General features: G+C 45.7%; 2 protein-coding genes across 2 annotated transcripts; both read right to left on the minus strand.

The window, feature by feature from the left end:
• Positions 1-22: 22 nt before the first annotated feature.
• Positions 23-7,232, minus strand: hps5 (HPS5 biogenesis of lysosomal organelles complex 2 subunit 2). The gene is made up of 22 exons (XM_057051568.1): positions 7,057-7,232; positions 6,200-6,312; positions 6,015-6,125; positions 5,875-5,939; positions 5,566-5,758; positions 5,325-5,452; positions 5,018-5,236; positions 4,872-4,943; positions 4,699-4,787; positions 4,441-4,619; positions 4,205-4,363; positions 3,962-4,121; positions 3,060-3,177; positions 2,452-2,589; positions 2,315-2,383; positions 1,687-2,246; positions 1,481-1,601; positions 1,267-1,416; positions 1,069-1,188; positions 774-994; positions 417-699; positions 23-342 (listed from the first exon to the last, which is right to left on the minus strand). The coding sequence occupies exons 2-22, from the start codon at positions 6,305-6,307 to the stop codon at positions 282-284; spliced, it is 3,324 nt and encodes a 1,107-aa protein (XP_056907548.1). The 5' UTR covers positions 6,308-6,312; positions 7,057-7,232; the 3' UTR covers positions 23-281.
• Positions 7,233-7,447: 215 nt separating this feature from the next.
• Positions 7,448-11,584, minus strand: gtf2h1 (general transcription factor IIH, polypeptide 1). The gene is made up of 15 exons (XM_057051574.1): positions 11,397-11,584; positions 10,780-10,947; positions 10,493-10,685; positions 10,173-10,335; positions 9,989-10,082; positions 9,710-9,859; positions 9,516-9,595; positions 9,301-9,434; positions 9,149-9,236; positions 9,001-9,089; positions 8,734-8,851; positions 8,542-8,632; positions 8,343-8,458; positions 8,174-8,266; positions 7,448-8,096 (listed from the first exon to the last, which is right to left on the minus strand). The coding sequence occupies exons 2-15, from the start codon at positions 10,931-10,933 to the stop codon at positions 8,010-8,012; spliced, it is 1,650 nt and encodes a 549-aa protein (XP_056907554.1). The 5' UTR covers positions 10,934-10,947; positions 11,397-11,584; the 3' UTR covers positions 7,448-8,009.
• Positions 11,585-19,201: the final 7,617 nt, after the last annotated feature.

The raw sequence follows: 19,201 nt of genomic DNA on the forward strand, positions 1-19,201 counted from the left end.
TACGAAAACACAAACGCAGGAGTAATTTAATGCAATATTTATTATTTATTGCTCAATAATTTATTTACTGTTAGGTTTATATTTGTTATAGATACATAAAATATAGTTAAGCAATATATACCTGAAAGGAATGTAGAAAATAACTGTGCAAAAACATGTTAACATTAAGTAATACTGTTCTTAATTCCAGAAATACCTTCAATTTAGTTCGACAAGCTTAGATAAATGCGACGGTCCGCACAATAAATGTGTTTCCAGCATCAAACAGCTGCCATCTTCGTTCAGGCGTGCTGGGACCAGAGGAAGCGATCGCAGCGCTCCAGCATCATCTGGATCATCGCTCTGAAACAGGACGGTTGTTGTTGGAATCGTTGGAATGAGAGGAAGGAGCCGCCGTTTCGGCCGCTATCACCCACCTCTGCCTCTTCTCTGTGACCCTCTGCAACTCAAAGACCAGCTTGGAGCGCGGCGAAAGGACCGGCTGGAGCCCGCACTCCTCCAGGACGGCCATGGCGGTGTCGGGCCCGGCCGTACGAGCCAGCATCAGCGTCAGGCTCTCTGGGTCGATCTTCCCGCCGCCGTCGTCGGCGCCGTCGGACCAGCTGCTGCCGTTGACCTGCTCTGGCTCCGCCTCACTGCTGCGCGGCTGGGATAACTGGATCAGCAGCTTCCATTCGTCCAGGGTCTGAGGCTCAACACCTGGCATTTAAAACAACGCCATCATGATTGGCTTGTTTTACTGGGGGGAGGGGGGGGGGGGTGTTTGCTTTTACCCTCAGGGTCCTCCAGCAGGCTGATGTCATCCAGATGGCAGATGGTGGAGAAGGCCTCTGCGCGGTGCTGCAGCTCACGGCACAGGTAGAGGTAGCCCATCCAGTAGCCGTGGGCGCGACAGGTCTCTGCCATCTTCTGTTTGGAGGGCAGGTCTGCGGGGAGGCGGATCAGGAGCGACAGGAGGCGTCCGTAACCCCAGGGGAAGCAGTGAGAACGCCACCTTCAACGAGAGTTGACCGTGACTCGCTGGGCGGACAGCATAAACCAGGGTTTCTGCACACGCTGAGGCCAGACCTGGGCTTCCCCTCGGGGGTCATGGTATCACAGCGCTGAGGAGCATCGAGGGAAAGGGCCAGGGCCAGCCAGTCTTGTTTCTGTGACTCTGGTTCCAAAAGTGACTGCAAAAACGACAACCTGCGGGGGGGGGGGGGGAATCATCAAGAAAGGGAGCGTTTGCTGTCTGTCGACAGTGGCGACGAGCGCAGGAGTCACCTGTGCTCCTCAGTCTGTGATTGGACCAAATTATCCAGGTAAGCCAGGAAGTGGCTCCTCTGAGACATGGCTGCGACGTCAGCAGGCGTCACGGTGGGGTAGAACTGTGACAGTGACCTCACAGCCGCCTCGCCGTGCTTCTCATACAGCCTAGACAAGACCGGGTGGAATCAGTGACAGGGTCCACCTCACGCGTTAGACACCGAGCACCCACCTGTGTAAGTGAGCGAGCAGGGGGGGCGCGCGCCACGGCTGCAGCTCTCTCAGGCTGCGCAGCGACTTCAGCAGGTCTCCTCGCTGGATGACCTCCACCATCTTACTGGACCGGGTCACATCTGCAGAGAAAGACAGTCCAGACGGAGACAGTCGGCTTGGTCTCTTCCTGGTGGAGCGACTGTCGAAGGATCAAAAGCGTCTCACCCAACATGGCCTCCATGAAGGAGCGCTGCGCCTCTGGTTGCTCCTGGTAACACAGCAGACACATTCTTCTCACGCGCTCCTGGTCCAGCAGAAAGAAGTAGCGGCGCAGGAAGGACGTGCAGCCCAAGCCTTGCTCGGTCAGCAGCTTTCTGAAGCAGCTCAGCTCGGCGTACAGCGTTGCCAGCTGAGTGAGGTCAGAGAGGAGGTCCGTCTGTATGGGTCGAGGAGGCTCCAATCGAACAGGTTCTGGATTGGTCCAGTTTGAAACGGATGATTTCTGGTCCTCTCTTCCCCTGAAATCATCAGAATTTTCTTTCTTCTCTTCCTCTGTAACGTTTTCTGTTATTTTGTTAAAAGTGAGGAAAGATTCCTCCGGTTCCGAGCACGAAGCCAGATCCCCCCCGTCCCACTTCTCGTCGCCTGGAACGTCCACGTGTGAATCAACCGCAGCAGTTGCCTCCACGGGGCCCAGGATTCGCTCCAGAGCCGGCAGCCAGTCCAGCAGAGCTTCCGTCAGGCTGGCTGGATCCAGCAGCACCAGCGGATCTTGAATCTGAGCTCTGATGTTGGCACAAATGGGTCAGTTTCTGCTCTGCAGACTGAAGGAACATGCTTGGAGCTTACTCACGCAGCTCGCTCTGTGGCCGACCGGAGCTCCTGCATGTCGGCCTCTGCGTGAAGCAGCTCGTCGTTAACTCTAGAGAGAAACACAACGTTTTACCCTATGTAATTAGGCTAGCATCTACTCTCTAGACGCACACTTACTCAGAGTCCACGTCCTCCAAGGGAGGCGCTGCGCCGTCTGCCTGTCCGCCCTCTCTGGATTCAGGCTTTTGTCGGAGCTCAGAGTTCATCTGGAGGGTGTTGATCTTCTCCGTCGTCTTCTTAACAAAACTGGACACGCTGCGGGAGGAGAATCGACATAAAACCACGTGCCAGCAGATTCCAGCTACGAGGATGGACAGAACCTCAATGGATGAGTGTGACATTTAAAAAATTAATCATGGAACGCGGATGAAGTGTGAAGGATTAAACTGGAAGTGAGTCTTCTGTGAAAGAGGAAGTTCTGTCCTCTGAAGAGACAGCTGGACTGGAACAACAAGTTATTTCAGTTTGAAAAAGGGAACTCTCTCTCACAATTGTTTCTTTCCATCCTCCAGAACCGGCTACTTCACTGGAGCTGCTTTCTCTTTAATGTCCTACCAGATCGTGTTAAGTTATAAAATAGGGAAGTAAGAGCCCAGTGAAAACCCTGCTGTCACTTTCGTACGCAGCAAGCAGTATCATTTAAGCGTCTTAAACATTCATTAATTGCAGATCTAACTAATTACTCTCTCTGGAGCGGCTAACTAATCATTTCTGCCCGTGTTCACCTGTCTTTGACAGCCTGCAGTGCGATGCGAGGGGGTTTGTGGCGGAATGACAGGGGTAGGTGGAACTGCAGGCCTTGCTCTGATCGCTCTGCCTCCACACGCTCACTGCTCTGGGGATCTGAATCAAGGTGGGGCAAAAGCCAGAGGAGAAAACACAGATGGATGGAGTACTGGAGGGGAACGATGAGAGACAGAGGACGTGATGCAAGCAGGTGGAGCCGAGGTGCGAGACGTGGCTATCGAGAAAATCAGAAGCTGCACAATGCAAAAAGAACCAAAATGGTGATGTTCGTGTGAAAAGAAGACAAAATTCATATTAAAAGGTGTAATTATGAACGTAAAGCTTAAGACATCATCAACACTCAAATATCACTTCAATGATTTAATCATTTTCTCATCAGAACAAAAGCACGTTAAATTAACTCCAAAGAGACACAAATACAGAGAGGCTCAGTACAGGCGGCAAAGAGTAAAAGTTATTGTCAGATCATACTTCATTTTTACTTGAATCTGCAGAATGATAATAAAATGTGATACTGAAAATAAATTCACTCTTTTGTATTGCTGAAATCAGAAGAGGCAGAAAAAGCATTTAATCCTGTTAGGACAAAGAAAGTAAAGCAGAGAAAAAGAGAAAGAAAAAAAGAAAAAATAAAGTGTGTGAATGATTCTACAGCTTTCTGGGTCATCGGCGATTTTTGTGACCAGATTCAAAAGTGAACAAATATAAATGGAAAAAAATTTTTTTTATAGCTTCTAGTCACATTCGTGCCAGACTGTACAGATAAAGATCTCAGACAAAAAACGTATTTAACATGATTGTTGATTAATATTATTAATAATGTAGTGAATTTGCAAACTTTAGGATGGTGCTCGACAACAAGCACAACTTGAACTCCTACCATGATCCATCTGCTCCTCTTCCTGGGTGAAGCTGAACTCCTTCAGCCGCTCCTCCTCCGACATGGAGTGGTTGATGAGGGAGCCGGTCTCCTCTTCCGACTGGCTCCCTCTGCGGCTGATCACCCGATAAATTCCACAGTCCAGGACGTTGAAGCTCTCCTGGGAAGGCAGCAGGAGCGCGGCAGTGACCATCGGCCCAGAAGGTGCCATTAACGGGACAACAGGGCGTCTCTGGAACATACGTGAGAGGAGATGCTGCTCCTGCGGCTGCTGGACGCTGAATCCGAAGGCTCCAGTTTTCCGATGACCTGCTCCAGTTGAGCAGAGAGCTCCAGGTCTGGGCTGGAGCCGAGCTGCGCCCTGAGGTGTTCCAGGCGCTCGATGGGAACGTACTTCCTGGCCTGAATCAAAGAGGAACAAAGGCCCACTAAATAAATTGTCCTTTTGCCTCAGGGCGATGACCCCGCAGGCGCCTCACCCTGCTGGTGGTGACGGCGTGCTGGAACATGCAGCAGACGGTCGCGGCGAGAGCCCAAGACTCCCGCCGCAGCAGGCGCTCCACGCAGCGCTCGGCAGAGAGCAGGGAGAGGTGAGACAGACGCCCGTCGCCGTGGAGACAGAACAGCTCGTTGCGATGGACGGCAATGTCCAGTATGTCTGCAAAAACGGAGCGAAGTTTTAAAAAAAAAAAAAAAGGATTTTTATGGATGACTGTGGTTTTGGAAAAGCCAGGAACCTTTGACTTCAGTCCACAGCAGCACTTGTCCACTCTGAGGGGTGAAGATGTAGACGGCTGAATCGGACCAGGACAACAGGTGTAGGTCTCTGCACACAAATGCAACGCGGTTCTGTTAGTCTGAGGCCATCAACAGACCTCAGCAAGAGATCCGTACATGTGTCGGAAATTACCCCAAGTAAAGGAGTCTGGAGAAGGCAACCGACTGGGACGCCCTCTGTTCTGGATCGTAATGAGGCTCGTTTCTGCAGCCCAAAACAGACAAGTTAGAACTTTGTCATCCGAACACGGCGTTCCAGAGGCGGCGTTGCATCTGGACCTGTGGGTGATGAGAGGCAGAGGAGGACAGGACAGCAGCTGCTTGAACTGGTGGGTGCTCAGGACCTCGCCGCTGAAATTAACCTCCCAGATCCGAGAGCCCGGCCGGGCGCAGTACAGCAGCGCCGGCTGACCCACCAGCAAGCCCTTGTTCTGAGGGAAAAAACAAGCCCCGTACTCCCCGTCACGCTCCTTATTTCCAACACGCCAGAATTTCTCTCTGTAATTGAACGGCAGGAAAACAAACGCACACATGAAGAGAAAGTGAGAACAACAAAGTGTGCTGGTGAACACCGCGTGCTGCTCACCTCTCTGTGTCGCACAGGTAGCAACGAGTCAAGGAAGACACCAACAGGCGGCCATCTTGGTACCCAAGCTGAACCACCCTGGAGTCCACCGTGGTGACGGTCTGAACAGGGAAGATGACGAATGGACCCTGGACACAAACAAGATGTGGTCCACAGCGTAAACACGGGATTATGTACACGGAGGAGGAGGTTAAGCTCTTAACGGTCTCTTGTCACGAGCCACAAGTCGCGTGGTCGTTACCTTGCCCAGTTTGGAAGATGCTGCACGCAGAAGCGACACCTTGCCACCGGAGTCGCCCACATACACCTTGAGGCTGCTGGTGTCCCAGCAGAGGCTGGTGACCGCCTGACCGCGGTGCTCCCAGGACACGCTGACTCTCTCTGGGCGGCCCCTCCGCTCCAGCTGCAGCTCCCAGACCACCACCAGACCCTGACTGGAGCAGACACCAAACAATGCAAAACCAAAAAGGGAACCACCAAAAAGAGAAACCCGACAACCCAGCAGGCGCGAGTGCATTTCTAAATGACACCTAATTGTGTCACCGCTAACCTTGTTGCAACAGCAATGAAATCTTCATCGTGGGGGCAACAAGCCACCTGAGTGATGGAACCTTCCTGGGAAGGAGATTAAAAGATGCGTGTCACCCGTCATAACGTGCAGCCCAACAGCTGAAACAGGTCCGATGTTACCTTGTGAGTGAGGATGAGCTTTTGTTTCCAGCCTTCCCTCTGAATCAGGTGAAGCCCACCGGCTGACGTGCCCAACGCCAGCCACTTCCTCGACACGGCCAAGCAGGTACACTGTGACAAAAAGCCCCCTTTAGAAAATCCTGAAGCCTTCAGCGGGTTCATGAAGTGGGGGGGGGGGCATGTACCTTGAGCCTGCCGGAGTCTAACCGAAGGGCGGACAGAAGCGGGTCGAGGCAGTCAAACTCTGCCAGGACGTGACTGCAGCTCTCAGGTGCCACTGGTATCGGAGGCATTTTCGCTGGGTTACAAATGACAAAGAAAACAGTCAGCAAAGTTTGGGATGGAAGAAAAAGAGCCGGTTTTCAACCTTGAATGCCACAGCCATCAGTCATGCATTATCCTGTATAACCTACAAGATGTGACTCCACTTTACTCAATTTCCTGTCAGTCCAACAATATAAAAAAATAAATCGGTTTGGATTGGGAGGGCTGCAGAAAAACGGCTGTCTTTCGTATTATTGTTAATCTAGGATTACACTTAACCATTAACTGAATCACAAACTTGAGGGTTTTGGGGGTAAACAGTCGTTTCTACACACGCACGTCCAGCAAGTGTCGAGTTTAGGGCTGCGGGGTGTGCGTGAGAGCTGGCTGGACGAGCTGCTGCGTCCCACTGTCAGATAACACCAGATTTCTGACGTCCAGTTTGCATAACCAGATTAATTTGAGAGTGTTTTCGCTGCAGAGCCGAGGAATCGATCCGGCTGCTGCGAGTGGGCGATTCCGCTGTATCGCGGGTCACGAGACGCGTCTGGTGACGCCGATACCAGCGTTTATCTTTTACTAAAAGAACCGCGACAACTTCTATAAATTAAGGCAAAAATAGCGGAGTTGTGTTCGGTGCGCCTTTTTTTGTTGTTGTTGTCGTCTGCGGGAAAGCGTCGCAAACCTGAAGTTGCGAAATCGCCGTGGGTTGCGTTTACAGTTAGCAGCCGTCCGAGCTAGCTAGCTGTCCAAAAGCGCATTCTGCCCGCAAACTTACCAAATGTTCGGAACGACGCGGCATTTAGCGCCCACAGCTCCGTTCAACCGCACCCTACATGGCCGGTTCCGTGGGCTTTTTGGAAAAAGTCGGTCACGATGAGAGTAAACGGACCTGCCGGGAGAGCCCGACCGATGTGACGGGCGGCGGTGAGGGGACTTCCTGAACCAGGGTGGCGGTTCCTCCCCTCCCCCCTAAATCATGAACAAATCACCCATAACGTGCACATAAACACGCACGCACGCAAATGAAAGGTTCACCAATTTAAAGAACGTTTATTATTTCAACATATTTGCAGAAATGGGCGTCGGTGATGGAACTAACCTGTATTGACAATAAACTACAAGTGTAGGTGTTTGAAAGGTTTAGGAAACGATCAAATAGGCAAAAGTCCTATTTGTGTCCTTTAATTCAGAGTCAGTTCTTGTTTGTTTCAGTGCAGACCGAGCGTACAGGCATCACAAACCAGTGTGGTTCCAGTCACACACACCGGGGTGTGAAATGTCGATGCAGTATTGCTTTAATAAGTTCTCCTTTCGTTTTGTTCAACTTGTGCCCGGAGCTAAAAAATGCATTTGTACCAACTCTCATTTTCTGCTCTCTGACTTTAAAAAAACCCAAACACCAAAAACCTCAAAATCCCCACACTTCTTCCGTGCTTCCTGAGCGCTTTCCTGAATAACCTCGACAAAATTTGGTCTTGATTCAGCACTTTAAAAGGTCCACTGAATCCCCATCTGTCAAACACTGAGAAAATACAAACGAAAGGAAGAATCCAATTAGAAAGATTTGTGATGGGGAGGTTGCAGTTAAGTCTCTGCTGAAGAACTGTCCAAGTGAACGTCCTCATTAGGCATCCAGCAAAACCACGGCGCTTTCATGTGACCTTTGGGCTCTTCACAATGGTCATGAGTCCATTAAAACAAAAGACATCCATATCCTCAGCGCTGAGCTCAGGTTTTCCTCATCATACGCCGCGTTTGCCAGGCATGAAACTTGCTGTAGGCTGTCTGCAACATGTCCTCCAAATGGCCCGTGAGCTGCGGCGACATTTAGAAGGATTAACGCTGACCTGCTGTCACTCATGACTGCATTCATGTGGCACTCACAGACTTACATTTGTACTCAAGTACTGACGCTGAATCTTCTCCTTGAAAGGAAAAATCTTGGTCATCTGAAATTTCTCGAGGTTTGATTTCATTTTGATCACCTTCGACGCAAAAAAGGGAGAAGTTATCATGCACCCTGGCTACAACAGCGCCTGCTATTGGATGGAAATTGCTCACCTTTTCCTCCAAAAATGGCGTGTTCACAGGGAAACATGACCAGAAGTGTCTCAGCAGCTCTCCAGCAGCTGTATAAAGATGCTTCAGCTCTCCTTGGACATCAGTGGGGACCATCTCTGGGATTCACAAGGATTCGGAATAAGAGTAAACACAGAGCACATTCCAAACGCGTTATTCAAAGTGTGTGTCACACACTCACGATTGATAGTTTGCCGCGTTGCTGCCTGCATGAGGACGCCACCTGGAGAAAGTGCAGCAATGGCAGAGCTGGCTGCTGTGCTGCACAACACCTGGAGAGGCAGAAACATCTTCTAAAATTCCATTTAAATTGACGAATTGACCCCCAGTTGGCTGGGCGTGGTCCGAGAAACGTCGAGGAGTAAAATGTGACCTGAGTGAGGCAGGGTTTGTATTTGGAGATCTCCTGCTGGATGGAGGTGATGGAGTTGATGATATCCTGACTGGTGGCGTAATGTTGGGACTGCAGTGGCACGGGGCCGTGGGCGTACCTTGGAAAAGAGAAATTTCAACTAAAAACATTTATATCTGGAAGGTGAATAAGCAGATCCGTTTGGATATTTAATGATAGATGTGACAGGACTTGTGACCCCTTTTTGTTTGGATTCGCCTAAAAATGAACATAAACAGAACAACGCACCTGTCTGATTTCTTGAGGTTTAAAGCGATTGTTTTTGGTTTGTTTTCCCTTTGGAGATCCTCATATTCAGTTGCTTCTTGTAATTTCACCTAAGAAAGTCAACCAAAGTAAGCAAATGGTAGAATTTTAATTAATTTTTTTTCTTTACCTTTTTAACGGGAGGCTGGAAGAGGTCCGAATCTCTCGAGTTTCCATCTGTGCTGCTGGTCTCACTGGTTTGGTCGGTCAGTTTCTCTCTTTAAAAACACAACGTCATTAACAAAAAAAAGTCCACATCTTCTCCAGCTGAGCTGCTGTTACCTCTTTTGGGAGCCTGCTGCCAGCACCATGGCGCTGTGGTGATTAAACCTCTTGATGATGGCAGCATTGCTGCTCTCCCTCACGGTTTTGTTTGAAGTCGATGCTGCAGGTAAAGCTGCGTTAACTCCATAACCCTGTAGCAGATTACAGCAAATGAAGAGGAAGTCAGGCTGACCCTGTTGCCGTGACTACATGAAACTCTCATTAACTCCCACCTCATCTAATGTTTTATCTTCTAACGACAGAAGATCAACCAAAGGGTTCCTCACTCCTTGTTCCACCATAGATTTTAATCCTGCATTAGACAGAGGTAAAACATTGACCTTTGAAAACAAATCAGCCATAAAGTAGTAAAATGACATGTTGTCGAGGTGCGTTGAGCTGGAATACCACACGCTTATCACGCTACCTTTTTCATCCTGCTTAGCACACTCTGAGAAGATGTCTTGTGTTCCTGCGCTGATTCGGTCTCTGTGAAAATAATGGGACTGGAAAAATCGGGTCCAGAATTCCTTCTCCGTCATGTTATGAGGCACATTTTCACTGTATTTCTGCTTCACTGCAAGCAAAACGGACGTTTATGTGAATGGTTACGGTTGAACTAATAAAGTGCGGTTAAAGTAAATTCCAAAGGGGGCTTTGCTCAGTCTAGTACTCGTTATGTCAAAGATGACTTTTTCCTGTTTACCTGCGGGATAAGTTCTGAAGATGGACTCAATAATGTCAACTGTGAGATTATATCTCAAACCATTGCAGCCATCTGTCTGTGGTCGAATATCTGCCTGAGAAGCATCAAATCACATTTGCGGCATTATGAGCGTTTCAATCAAACATTTCCCCCCGAAATAAGGTGTAAGACTTCATGGACTCACTAGAAAGGCTCCAGAAATACCAACATCCTGTTTGTTGTTGCATTGTACGGAGTTGTTTTTCACATCGCCTAAATGATTGGCCCAGAATTCATCAGCACTTATCACTTGGCTCACCACCAGGTCTTTATATAACTGGAAGAGAACTGGGTCTTCTTGAAGCATCCTGTTGCAGACAAAAACAGTGCTCTATACTTATTTCTTTTTCACACAATCCATAACAGCTGCTGCTCTTTCATAACCAACTGGAGAATTATAATGTTTGCATTCTTAATCCTGGCATCGCTCTGGACTCAGTGTAATGCCGTGGACTGCTCAGTCACCTGTTTTTCTCCTCAAGTTCTTTGTTGGCTTTTTTCTTGAATTTGGGCAAAAGTTGCTGCAGCAGTTCTTTGGCAGTGTCTCTGTCTTTAAGCGCACTGCTCTCATTAGAAAAATGGAATGTAGTGCTCTCTCCGGTATGAAGGACGAGCTGAAGCTGAATTTTGGCTTTACCATCTGGGCTGATCTTCTGACCTACACAGAGGAGAATATTTACTTAGTTCAAGAACACCCATCAACTTTGCATTATGCTAATAATGCCTCTGAGCTGGCACTGTTAAGCACTCACAGCGAATATCTGCATACGGGTGGCTGACAGTGAAGCGGTCCTTTCCCTCTGGACTCCAAGCAATACGTTCAGCCATCAGATAAAGCGTGCCATCCTGTTTCCGCTGGCGAACTTTCTTCAACACCAGTAACACTTCCTCTGATAATGACGCCATGGCTCAAAAAATGACTGAGAATGAATGTAAGGACAGTTCCATTAGAAAGAGAATCAGATTTACACTAGAAGAAAAAAAAACACTCGTAGTGCTCAAACCTCTGACAAGCATTTAATTTCCCCACATATTGTGATTTAAAGGGACAAAAGTAAACGATCTGTTGACCATATTTCTGAACCGCTAACGTCAAATTACCCGATGAAGAAGGTAAATCTAGAAAATAACCAGTGGATAATCGTCAATGTTACGAGGAACTAGTTCAGCAAAATATGTTATAAGGCTCTTAGTATTGAAGCATCAGTGCCTTTATTCACGGCGATGCAGTACATTCTAAAGAAAAGCGGCACTATATAATTTTGTCTTAAAAATTATACTAACTTAGCTAACCAGCATTATATTTGCTAACACTGACAATCAAAAGAGAGCACAAGCCTGACAGAGAAGTCGGCAATAAACTTGTTACCTCGAGGTAAATTGACACCGCGACGAACACTTTGACTTGCTTTAACATATAATCTCAAACTCGTACATTACTAAATACAAAAATCACCCCAAGGGTTATTTAAAACAAAACAAAAAATGAGTACTGAAATAGTCAGCGTTGTGCGCTGACTTCTGTGCCGACATAGTGTGTGTGTTACACTTAAAAGGTTCCGGCTGGACAAAACGATCATGATTAGGTTCCAGTCGGAGCACTTTTCACGAAAAAACAAACAAACCCCCCCAACAAACAATCATGTGCATCACGCGGTTTTCCGAATGCCAATCAACTTATTTCCGTGCATTTCATTTTGAAAGCTATTGTAGAAAGAATTGATATTAAAATAATAAAGCTTATATTCAAAGAAACAATGTTTTTGCTATTCTTTTTGAAGTGCCATCATATCCATGAAATTAAATTGGTGCCATCAGAGATCGAATTGTTTTTCACCTTGACAAAGGGAGGGACTTTGACATGTGACCTTCCAGTGATCAAAGCCAAGGGTTAATATGTTATATAATGTTGTATTACAACTTCCTATTCAGTATGTATCATATGGATGTAAAACACTATATGAGGAAATTACCTGCCTGGCGGAGTACCCAGGTCAGGGCCAAATGTGGTGCAACAGTCAGCCTGGATTGAATTGAATAATTGAAGTGGCGCTGCCTCAACTTGTGGACATTGCTGACAACCAGCGATGGTGGTCAATGCTGTCCTACATTTCAATAACATGATCTCTGAGGCTGAACACGTATCCTATGGATGGTGTCATCGGGCCTCCATCATTTTCCAGGGTCAACACAAAGTAACCCTAAAATGATGCTGACAGGGCATCAGAAACTGAGGTGTTTCAGTACAAACAGCATGATAACTGCTTCATCACTTGCCGAACAGCAAATCCTCTGATCTAAACCAGCGTGTGGGATTAATAGACACAGTTAGTAATGTATTGTACATGTATGTGCACCAGGGCATCATGTAATTCACAAAAGATTGCTTCTCTGTGGTTACCCGGATTTTTACTTCACATTTACTTCCAAGTTTTGGAATGAAACTGGTGAGAATACTGCGTTATAGTTAACACATGTCTGAATGTGTCAACATCTTCGTTCCATCAGTGCCAAAGGCTGCTGATTTATCCAACTTGAGCAATTTTGAGCGTGCATGAAAAGTTGCAAAGCTCAAGAAAAACGTCCGTTTGAATTTTGGAGCTTTTAGAATTAGCACAATAATAGTTGTAATAACAATAATAACTAACAGTTGTAAAGAAGGATTAAAAGAACAGGAGCTTGTGATGAATCATAGAGCTTTAATGACAGAAACTATAATAGACAGAGCTACAAGAGCAGCAATCAAATTTGTATCTGAAGCCATCCCATACAAGGCAAGAGAAGCACCAGAGCGTATACAACTCAGATTAAGTAGTCAGAAATTCCCAGCAATGAAACTAACTTTTGTGACTTTGGTCTAATCTTGTTTAGGACATTCTTTAACTTTGCATCCACACTTTTCAACTGCAATGTAGGAGCTTGTTTTCTTGCTGCCGTCCTTGCACAACATCTCCACCTCCTTCTTACTGGTGGACAGTTCTTGACAGCAGGTACATGAATGTAGCAAACTGTTGCTCTCGGCAGAGTACCTGCAAACACAGGATCGGGTTCAGCCAACAAGCATCAACTTCAGGCTGTTTCAGCCTGGATGAGTAGCAGGGTTGGATAGTTACATTGATGATGATGCTCCGCAGGATCCCGAGCACGACGTCAGCTCCACTTGCACAACTGACTTGCAATTGTCTTTTTCCAGATGGGTGGTGTTCCTGATTATCTCACAGTCAGCTTTGGGAATGCCTGTTAACGGCCACAACAGTGCGTGTTTATCACAACTGACACGAATGGAGAGTTATGGAAAGAAAGGTCCTTGGTAACTTTTGAGTTTGAATGATGTCTGAAATTGGAAAAAATCCCCAAAAACCAGCTGGTTTTAGTATTTCACACTTACAAGTTTTGCAGCAGCCATTCTTGGTGGTTTGTTCAGTTCCCTATAATTCAAAAAACATGGATTAAACCAAAAAGTTAAGCCATCAAATCAGATGGTAAGAAACCTAGTTTGTAAAATACTGAAGTAATAAAAACAGTATGGGCACTCCATTCAGGACAAGTTGACACTTACGGGAACGCAGTTGTCTGGAACATATTCAGGGCACATTGTCTCCTTTTTTGATGTCATCAACACATTGTTGAATTTCTTACAGTCATAAATGGTGCACTTGTCATTTGGTGGCGACCAAGTGTCTGAAATCTGTTAGAAATGCAGAAGAGATCGGTTGGACTGAAAAGTGGCTGAAAAGTGGCAGAACGTTAAGACCATATGAGGTGGCCTGCTAATATCTGCTTACGTTGATATTGATTGTGTTGTTCTGATACACAAAAACGCAGCTCGTCTGTACACACTTTCCACAACATTTTCCAGGTTGGGGTTGATACGTGTAACCCTGGAAAAAGAACAACCAATTAGATTCTGCAACGTTCCTCCTCCCTCTAGAACGGAGCGTGGCCGTTCATGTCGGTGAATCCGTGACATTTCCATGATTTAAAAAAACAATCATTTGTTGAATGAAAAGCTTAAAGTCAAAATGCAATGTAAAAGTACCATTGGACAGCTTTTATTACACGGCACTGGGGAACATTCGATGGCATTCGTCTTTGTGCTGGGGTTCTGCGAATCAGTGCACCGACATTGCTCACACGGGTTTTTGGGGAACTCCACACCAGGCTGCAGCAGGACAACAGTGCAATTAAGGACAATCTGACAGACAGTCATATATTGAACAAATTCAATTCTATCTGAACAGTTATCCCGACCTTATACTCGCTGTTATTGAAGACGCAGACACCTTTGGGTTCTGTGTGACAGAAAACAATCCTCTTTAGTAGTTTAGTAAGAACAATTTGTTTTGGATTGTCTTAAAAAACGAGTTTGCCAGAATTTACCGCAGTGATAAGATGGACAGCAGCTGTCATTTGAGCTTTTCCTCTTCAACGTGAAGCCCAAGCTGCACTCCGGTGGCAGCTGGCATTGGGACTTATCACATACTGGAGGGAATGGAGGAATGAGAAACGATGGTTAGGCACAACAACCGTTTCGTGAAAAGGCATTTCGGACCGACGCTCAGACCCTCACCACATATTTGTTTGTTGCAGCAGTCGAGTGTTTGGTTCACCAACACTTCACCTTCCTCATTACAAACAACCGGCGTGGGAATGGGACATATGATGGGCTCACACTCAACACCCATAGCGTCTTTATCACAAACACATTTCTTGCAGCCGCTCTGCCAAGTGTCACCAACCTGTTCAAGAGATCATGATGTAGAGATACAGCAGCACCAAAACTGGACATATTCAGTAATTGAGACGTCACCTCTCTAGGTTTCCCATCAGGACCAGTACAACCTTTAATATTAAAAAAAACAAGCAAACATCATGTTAATGGCAGAATATGTGACAAAATACCGGGCTCTCTAACACCAAAACAAAGATTTTCTTACAGATGGAGACGCAGAGATCTGAGTTTGAAGTGAACAAGGTCGTTTTCTCTGGACAGTAACATCCCTCTCCAACCTGATCGCAGTTGTCTCCTTGGCATTCTGCAAACTTCTTGTTGTACCTGAATGAAACAATTATGGCAACAACATAAAAGTTAGTTTTATTTGTCTAAAGCAAAGTAATTCTATCCCTTCACACATTGCCGAGTCAACACACACTTATGAATTGACTTATTTTATAGGTGCATTGATTTGATTGATAACAGCAATGAGCGGTTACCCTCCATTGCAGGTCTGCTCCACAGACGGCCCACAAGCCTTGTAGACCTTGTTTTGGGGACATTTATATTCTAGAACACAGCAAAGAAGAGTGAGCAAAAATGAAGGTGGGTGTGACTGAAGCGCCTAAAAAAGAAAAAGAGTCAAAATCTCGTACCGCACAATCCGTTGGTAGCGTTCCTCCACGGGAGGCAAACGGACGCTTCGGCACACTTGACGGCATAGGCCTCCAAACTGCTGCAACCAATGGAGGCATTTGTGCGGCAGACATCAAACTTACAAGCCTCATAGTACGGTTTGTGGGAAATGACATCGTGGCATTTTTTGAACACGCTGGATGTACGAGAGAAAGCAGGGTTGTTAGTCCAGCGTGCCATGTGTCATGTGGAACATGTGGCCTGTTGCATCGGTCTTTAGAGAGACTTACTCGCTCAGCAAAATATCACAAATAACAGGTTTGCACGGTTTTGGGGTGGATGTTGGCCCTGGAGATGGAGTTGGAGGAGGGGGGTTCTCACAGTATGGCTTATTCTTGTCCTCTACTTTCCATTTGTTTGCCATCTCAGAACACGAGGGATGAATCTGGCCATTTGGTAATCGACAGTCGTTCTGCTTGTTGTTGTCACAGACACCTTTGGAAAGGAAAGGTTTATAAAAAAAAGGGCCAGGTTTGCAAAAGCATTGGTATTTACATTTAATATATTGCTGTTTAAAGGCTGTAATAGTGATAAAGGAATGCAGCTTACCACACTGTCCCTCTGTGTTATTGTGGAAAAGAGTAAATGGCAACTCCACGCTGAACATAAGCCCCTTAAATGTCACAATGGCGTTGATTGCTGGGATTTTCAAATGCAACTCAATTCCTGTACTTGTTATGCTGAAGTCATCATTAGAGTATGTCGGGAACACTTGTTTGTTATTGACAATAACCTAAAGAGACACAACACTGAGCGTAAATTTTCACCATTCCTTTATATTATAATCAGAATTCAAGGCAAACTTTCAACCGTGATCCAACAACTACCATATTTTTAAATGATGGGCTTCTCTCGGCTGCAAGAACAATTTTGAAGTTTTTGTAATTGATGATCAAAGCCTTTGGGCAGGTCACGGTTCCAGAAGCATCACAGTTCTCATTGTCGATGAGAATTGAAAAATTGTATCGAGAAACAATCTCTTTGACCAGGACGTATGTACAGTTTTTCTGGAAGCTGTAATACTTCCCATCAAATGTCAGATAATGAGGATCTCCCCAGCCACTGCAAACACCTGCAAACATGACAGCAAGGTCTCACTCACAGCTGCTGTCCTGAAATCTGAAATTAAAAATCAAGGCTTCAATATTGAACTTACATCTGCATTCATAATGGAAACAACACCCATTTTCTTCGTAAACCTTAACTGGTGGTTCATGATTTTCACACACTGGGACCGTAACCTGTTTACACATTGACTCTGTAGTTACTTTTCCATCTTCACAAGTGTTTTTGGTGCAGTTATCGGAATACCATGTTTCACCATGCTGGAAAGAACAAAATCATACGTTCACTTAAAAAGTGATAAAAAAATAGTGACATATATATATATTTTTTTTTTCCATTAATGGTACAGTGTGTACGTTATGGTGACATCTTGGCAAGAATCTAAAATGCGGGGATATCTTTTTTTACCTCACACAATTTTCAAGTATACAGACAATCTTTACTGACTCAACTTGTTGTAAAGATAAATTCCAATACCTTTCGAGGTGGGGTGAGAAATATACAATCTCGACCTTTGGGGGTGGTGTGTGCACTGGTTGTTGCTGCAGTACTTCCTGTTGTAGTGATGATGACAGTAGTAGAAGGAGGTGGTGTTGTAGATTCACATGGTCTTGCAAGCTTCTCAACATTGCAGGTCAAGTTGCAATATGCAGTGAAACACCAGCCTGCTCCATCAGTCTTGTTGTACATAAAAGACCCTGAATTTAAAAAAAATAAAGATATATAGAAAAATGAGTAATATAAAATTCTTGGTTAAGTCGGAATGCAACTTTTGCTCATTAAATGATGAAAGGAAACCCTAATAAACTCCTAATAATCAGTGATGAACAGCTTACCTGGGGAGAATGTTTGGTCCTGGTATTTGCAGAAACAAGTTGTACTTCCAGGAGTAGAAGATCTTGAAAATGGAGTAGTTACTTCAGGAGTGGTCGTGCCTTTTGATGTGGTGGTGGGGTTTTTGGTTGTGGTGGGAACTGTAGTTACAGCCCCTGAGGTAGTTGTGGGTTTCTCTGTAATTCTGGTTGTTTTTATGGTCTTTTCTGTAACTGTAGTTGGTGTGGGTTTTTCCGTAGGTGTGGTTGGCGTGGGCCCTTCTGTAGATTTACTTGTTGTGGGTCCTTCTGTAGTTGGAGTTGTGGGTTTTTCAGAGACTGTGGTTTTTGTTATTTCTGTAACTGTAGTTGGTGTGGGTCTTTGTGTAGATTTACTTGTTGTGGAGCCTTCTGTAGATTTACTTGTTGTGCGTCCTTCTGTAGTTGGAGTTGTGGGTTTTTCAGAGAATGTGGATTTTGTTATTTCTGTAACTGTAGTTGGTGTGGGTTTTTCTGTAGGTGTGGTTGGCGTGGGCCCTTCTGTAGACTTACTTGTTGTGGGTCCTTCTGTAGTTGGAGTTGTGGGTTTTTCAGAGACTGTGGTTTTTGTTATTTCTGTAACTGTAGTTAGTGTGGGTCCTTGTGTAGATTTACTTGTTGTGGAGCCTTCTGTAGATTTACTTGTTGTGGGTCCTTCTGTAGTTGGAGTTGTGGGTTTTTCAGAGACTGTGGTTTTTGTTATTTCTGTAACTGTAGTTGGTGTGGGTCCTTGTGTAGATTTACTTGTTGTGGAGCCTTCTGTAGCTGTAGTTGATATGGGTCCTTCTGTAGTTGGGGTTGTGGGTTTTTCAGAGATTGTGGTTTTTATTATTTCTGTAACTGTAGTTGGTGTGGTTTTTTCCGTAGGTGTGGTTGGCGTGGGCCCTTCTGTAGATTTACTTGTTGTGGGTCCTTCTGTAGTTGGAGTTGTGGGTTTTTCAGAGATTGTGGTTTTTGTTATTTCTGTAACTGTAGTTGGTGTGGTTTTTTCCGTAGGTGTGGTTGGCGTGGGCCCTTCTGTAGATTTACTTGTTGTGGGTCCTTCTGTAGTTGGAGTTGTGGGTTTTTCAGAGACTGTGGTTTTTGATATTTCTGTAACTGTAGTTGCTGTAAGTTTAGTCGATGATGTTTTTTCTGTTGTGATGGTAATCTGCTCACCAGTTCCTGGTGTTGTTGTTGTACGCTTCGCACCTGTAGTAACTTCATTCGCGGTTGTAGACTGTTTAGTTATTGTCGTAATTGTGGTAGTTAAGGTCTCTTTTGAAGTTGTTGTTTCCTCTGTGAATGCTGTAGTTGGGGTGGTGGGTTTTTCAGAGACTGTGGTTTTTGTTATTTCTGTAACTGTAGTTGGTGTGGGTCCTTGTGTAGATTTACTTGTTGTGGAGCCTTCTGTAGATTTACTTGTTGTGGGTCCTTCTGTAGTTGGAGTTGTGGGTTTTTCAGAGAATGTGGATTTTGTTATTTCTGTAACTGTAGTTGGTGTGGGTTTTTCCGTAGGTGTGGTTGGCGTGGGCCGTTCTGTAGATTTACTTGTTGTGGGTTCTTCTGTAGTTGGAGTTGTGGGTTTTTCAGAGACTGTGTTTTTGTTATTTCTGTAACTGTAGTTGTTGTGGGTCCTTGTGTAGATTTACTTGTTGTGGAGCCTTCTGTAGATTTACTTGTTGTGGGTCCTTCTGTAGTTGGAGTTGTGGGTTTTTCAGAGACTGTGGTTTTTGTTATTTCTGTAACTGTAGTTGGTGTGGGTTTTTCCGTAGGTGTGGTTGGCGTGGGGGCCGTTCTGTAGATTTACTTGTTGTGGGTCCTTCTGTAGTTGGAGTTGTGGGTTTTTCAGAGACTGTGGATTTTGTT

Source organism: Takifugu flavidus, chromosome 13, assembly GCF_003711565.1.
Source record: "Takifugu flavidus isolate HTHZ2018 chromosome 13, ASM371156v2, whole genome shotgun sequence".
Taxonomy (NCBI): domain Eukaryota; kingdom Metazoa; phylum Chordata; class Actinopteri; order Tetraodontiformes; family Tetraodontidae; genus Takifugu; species Takifugu flavidus.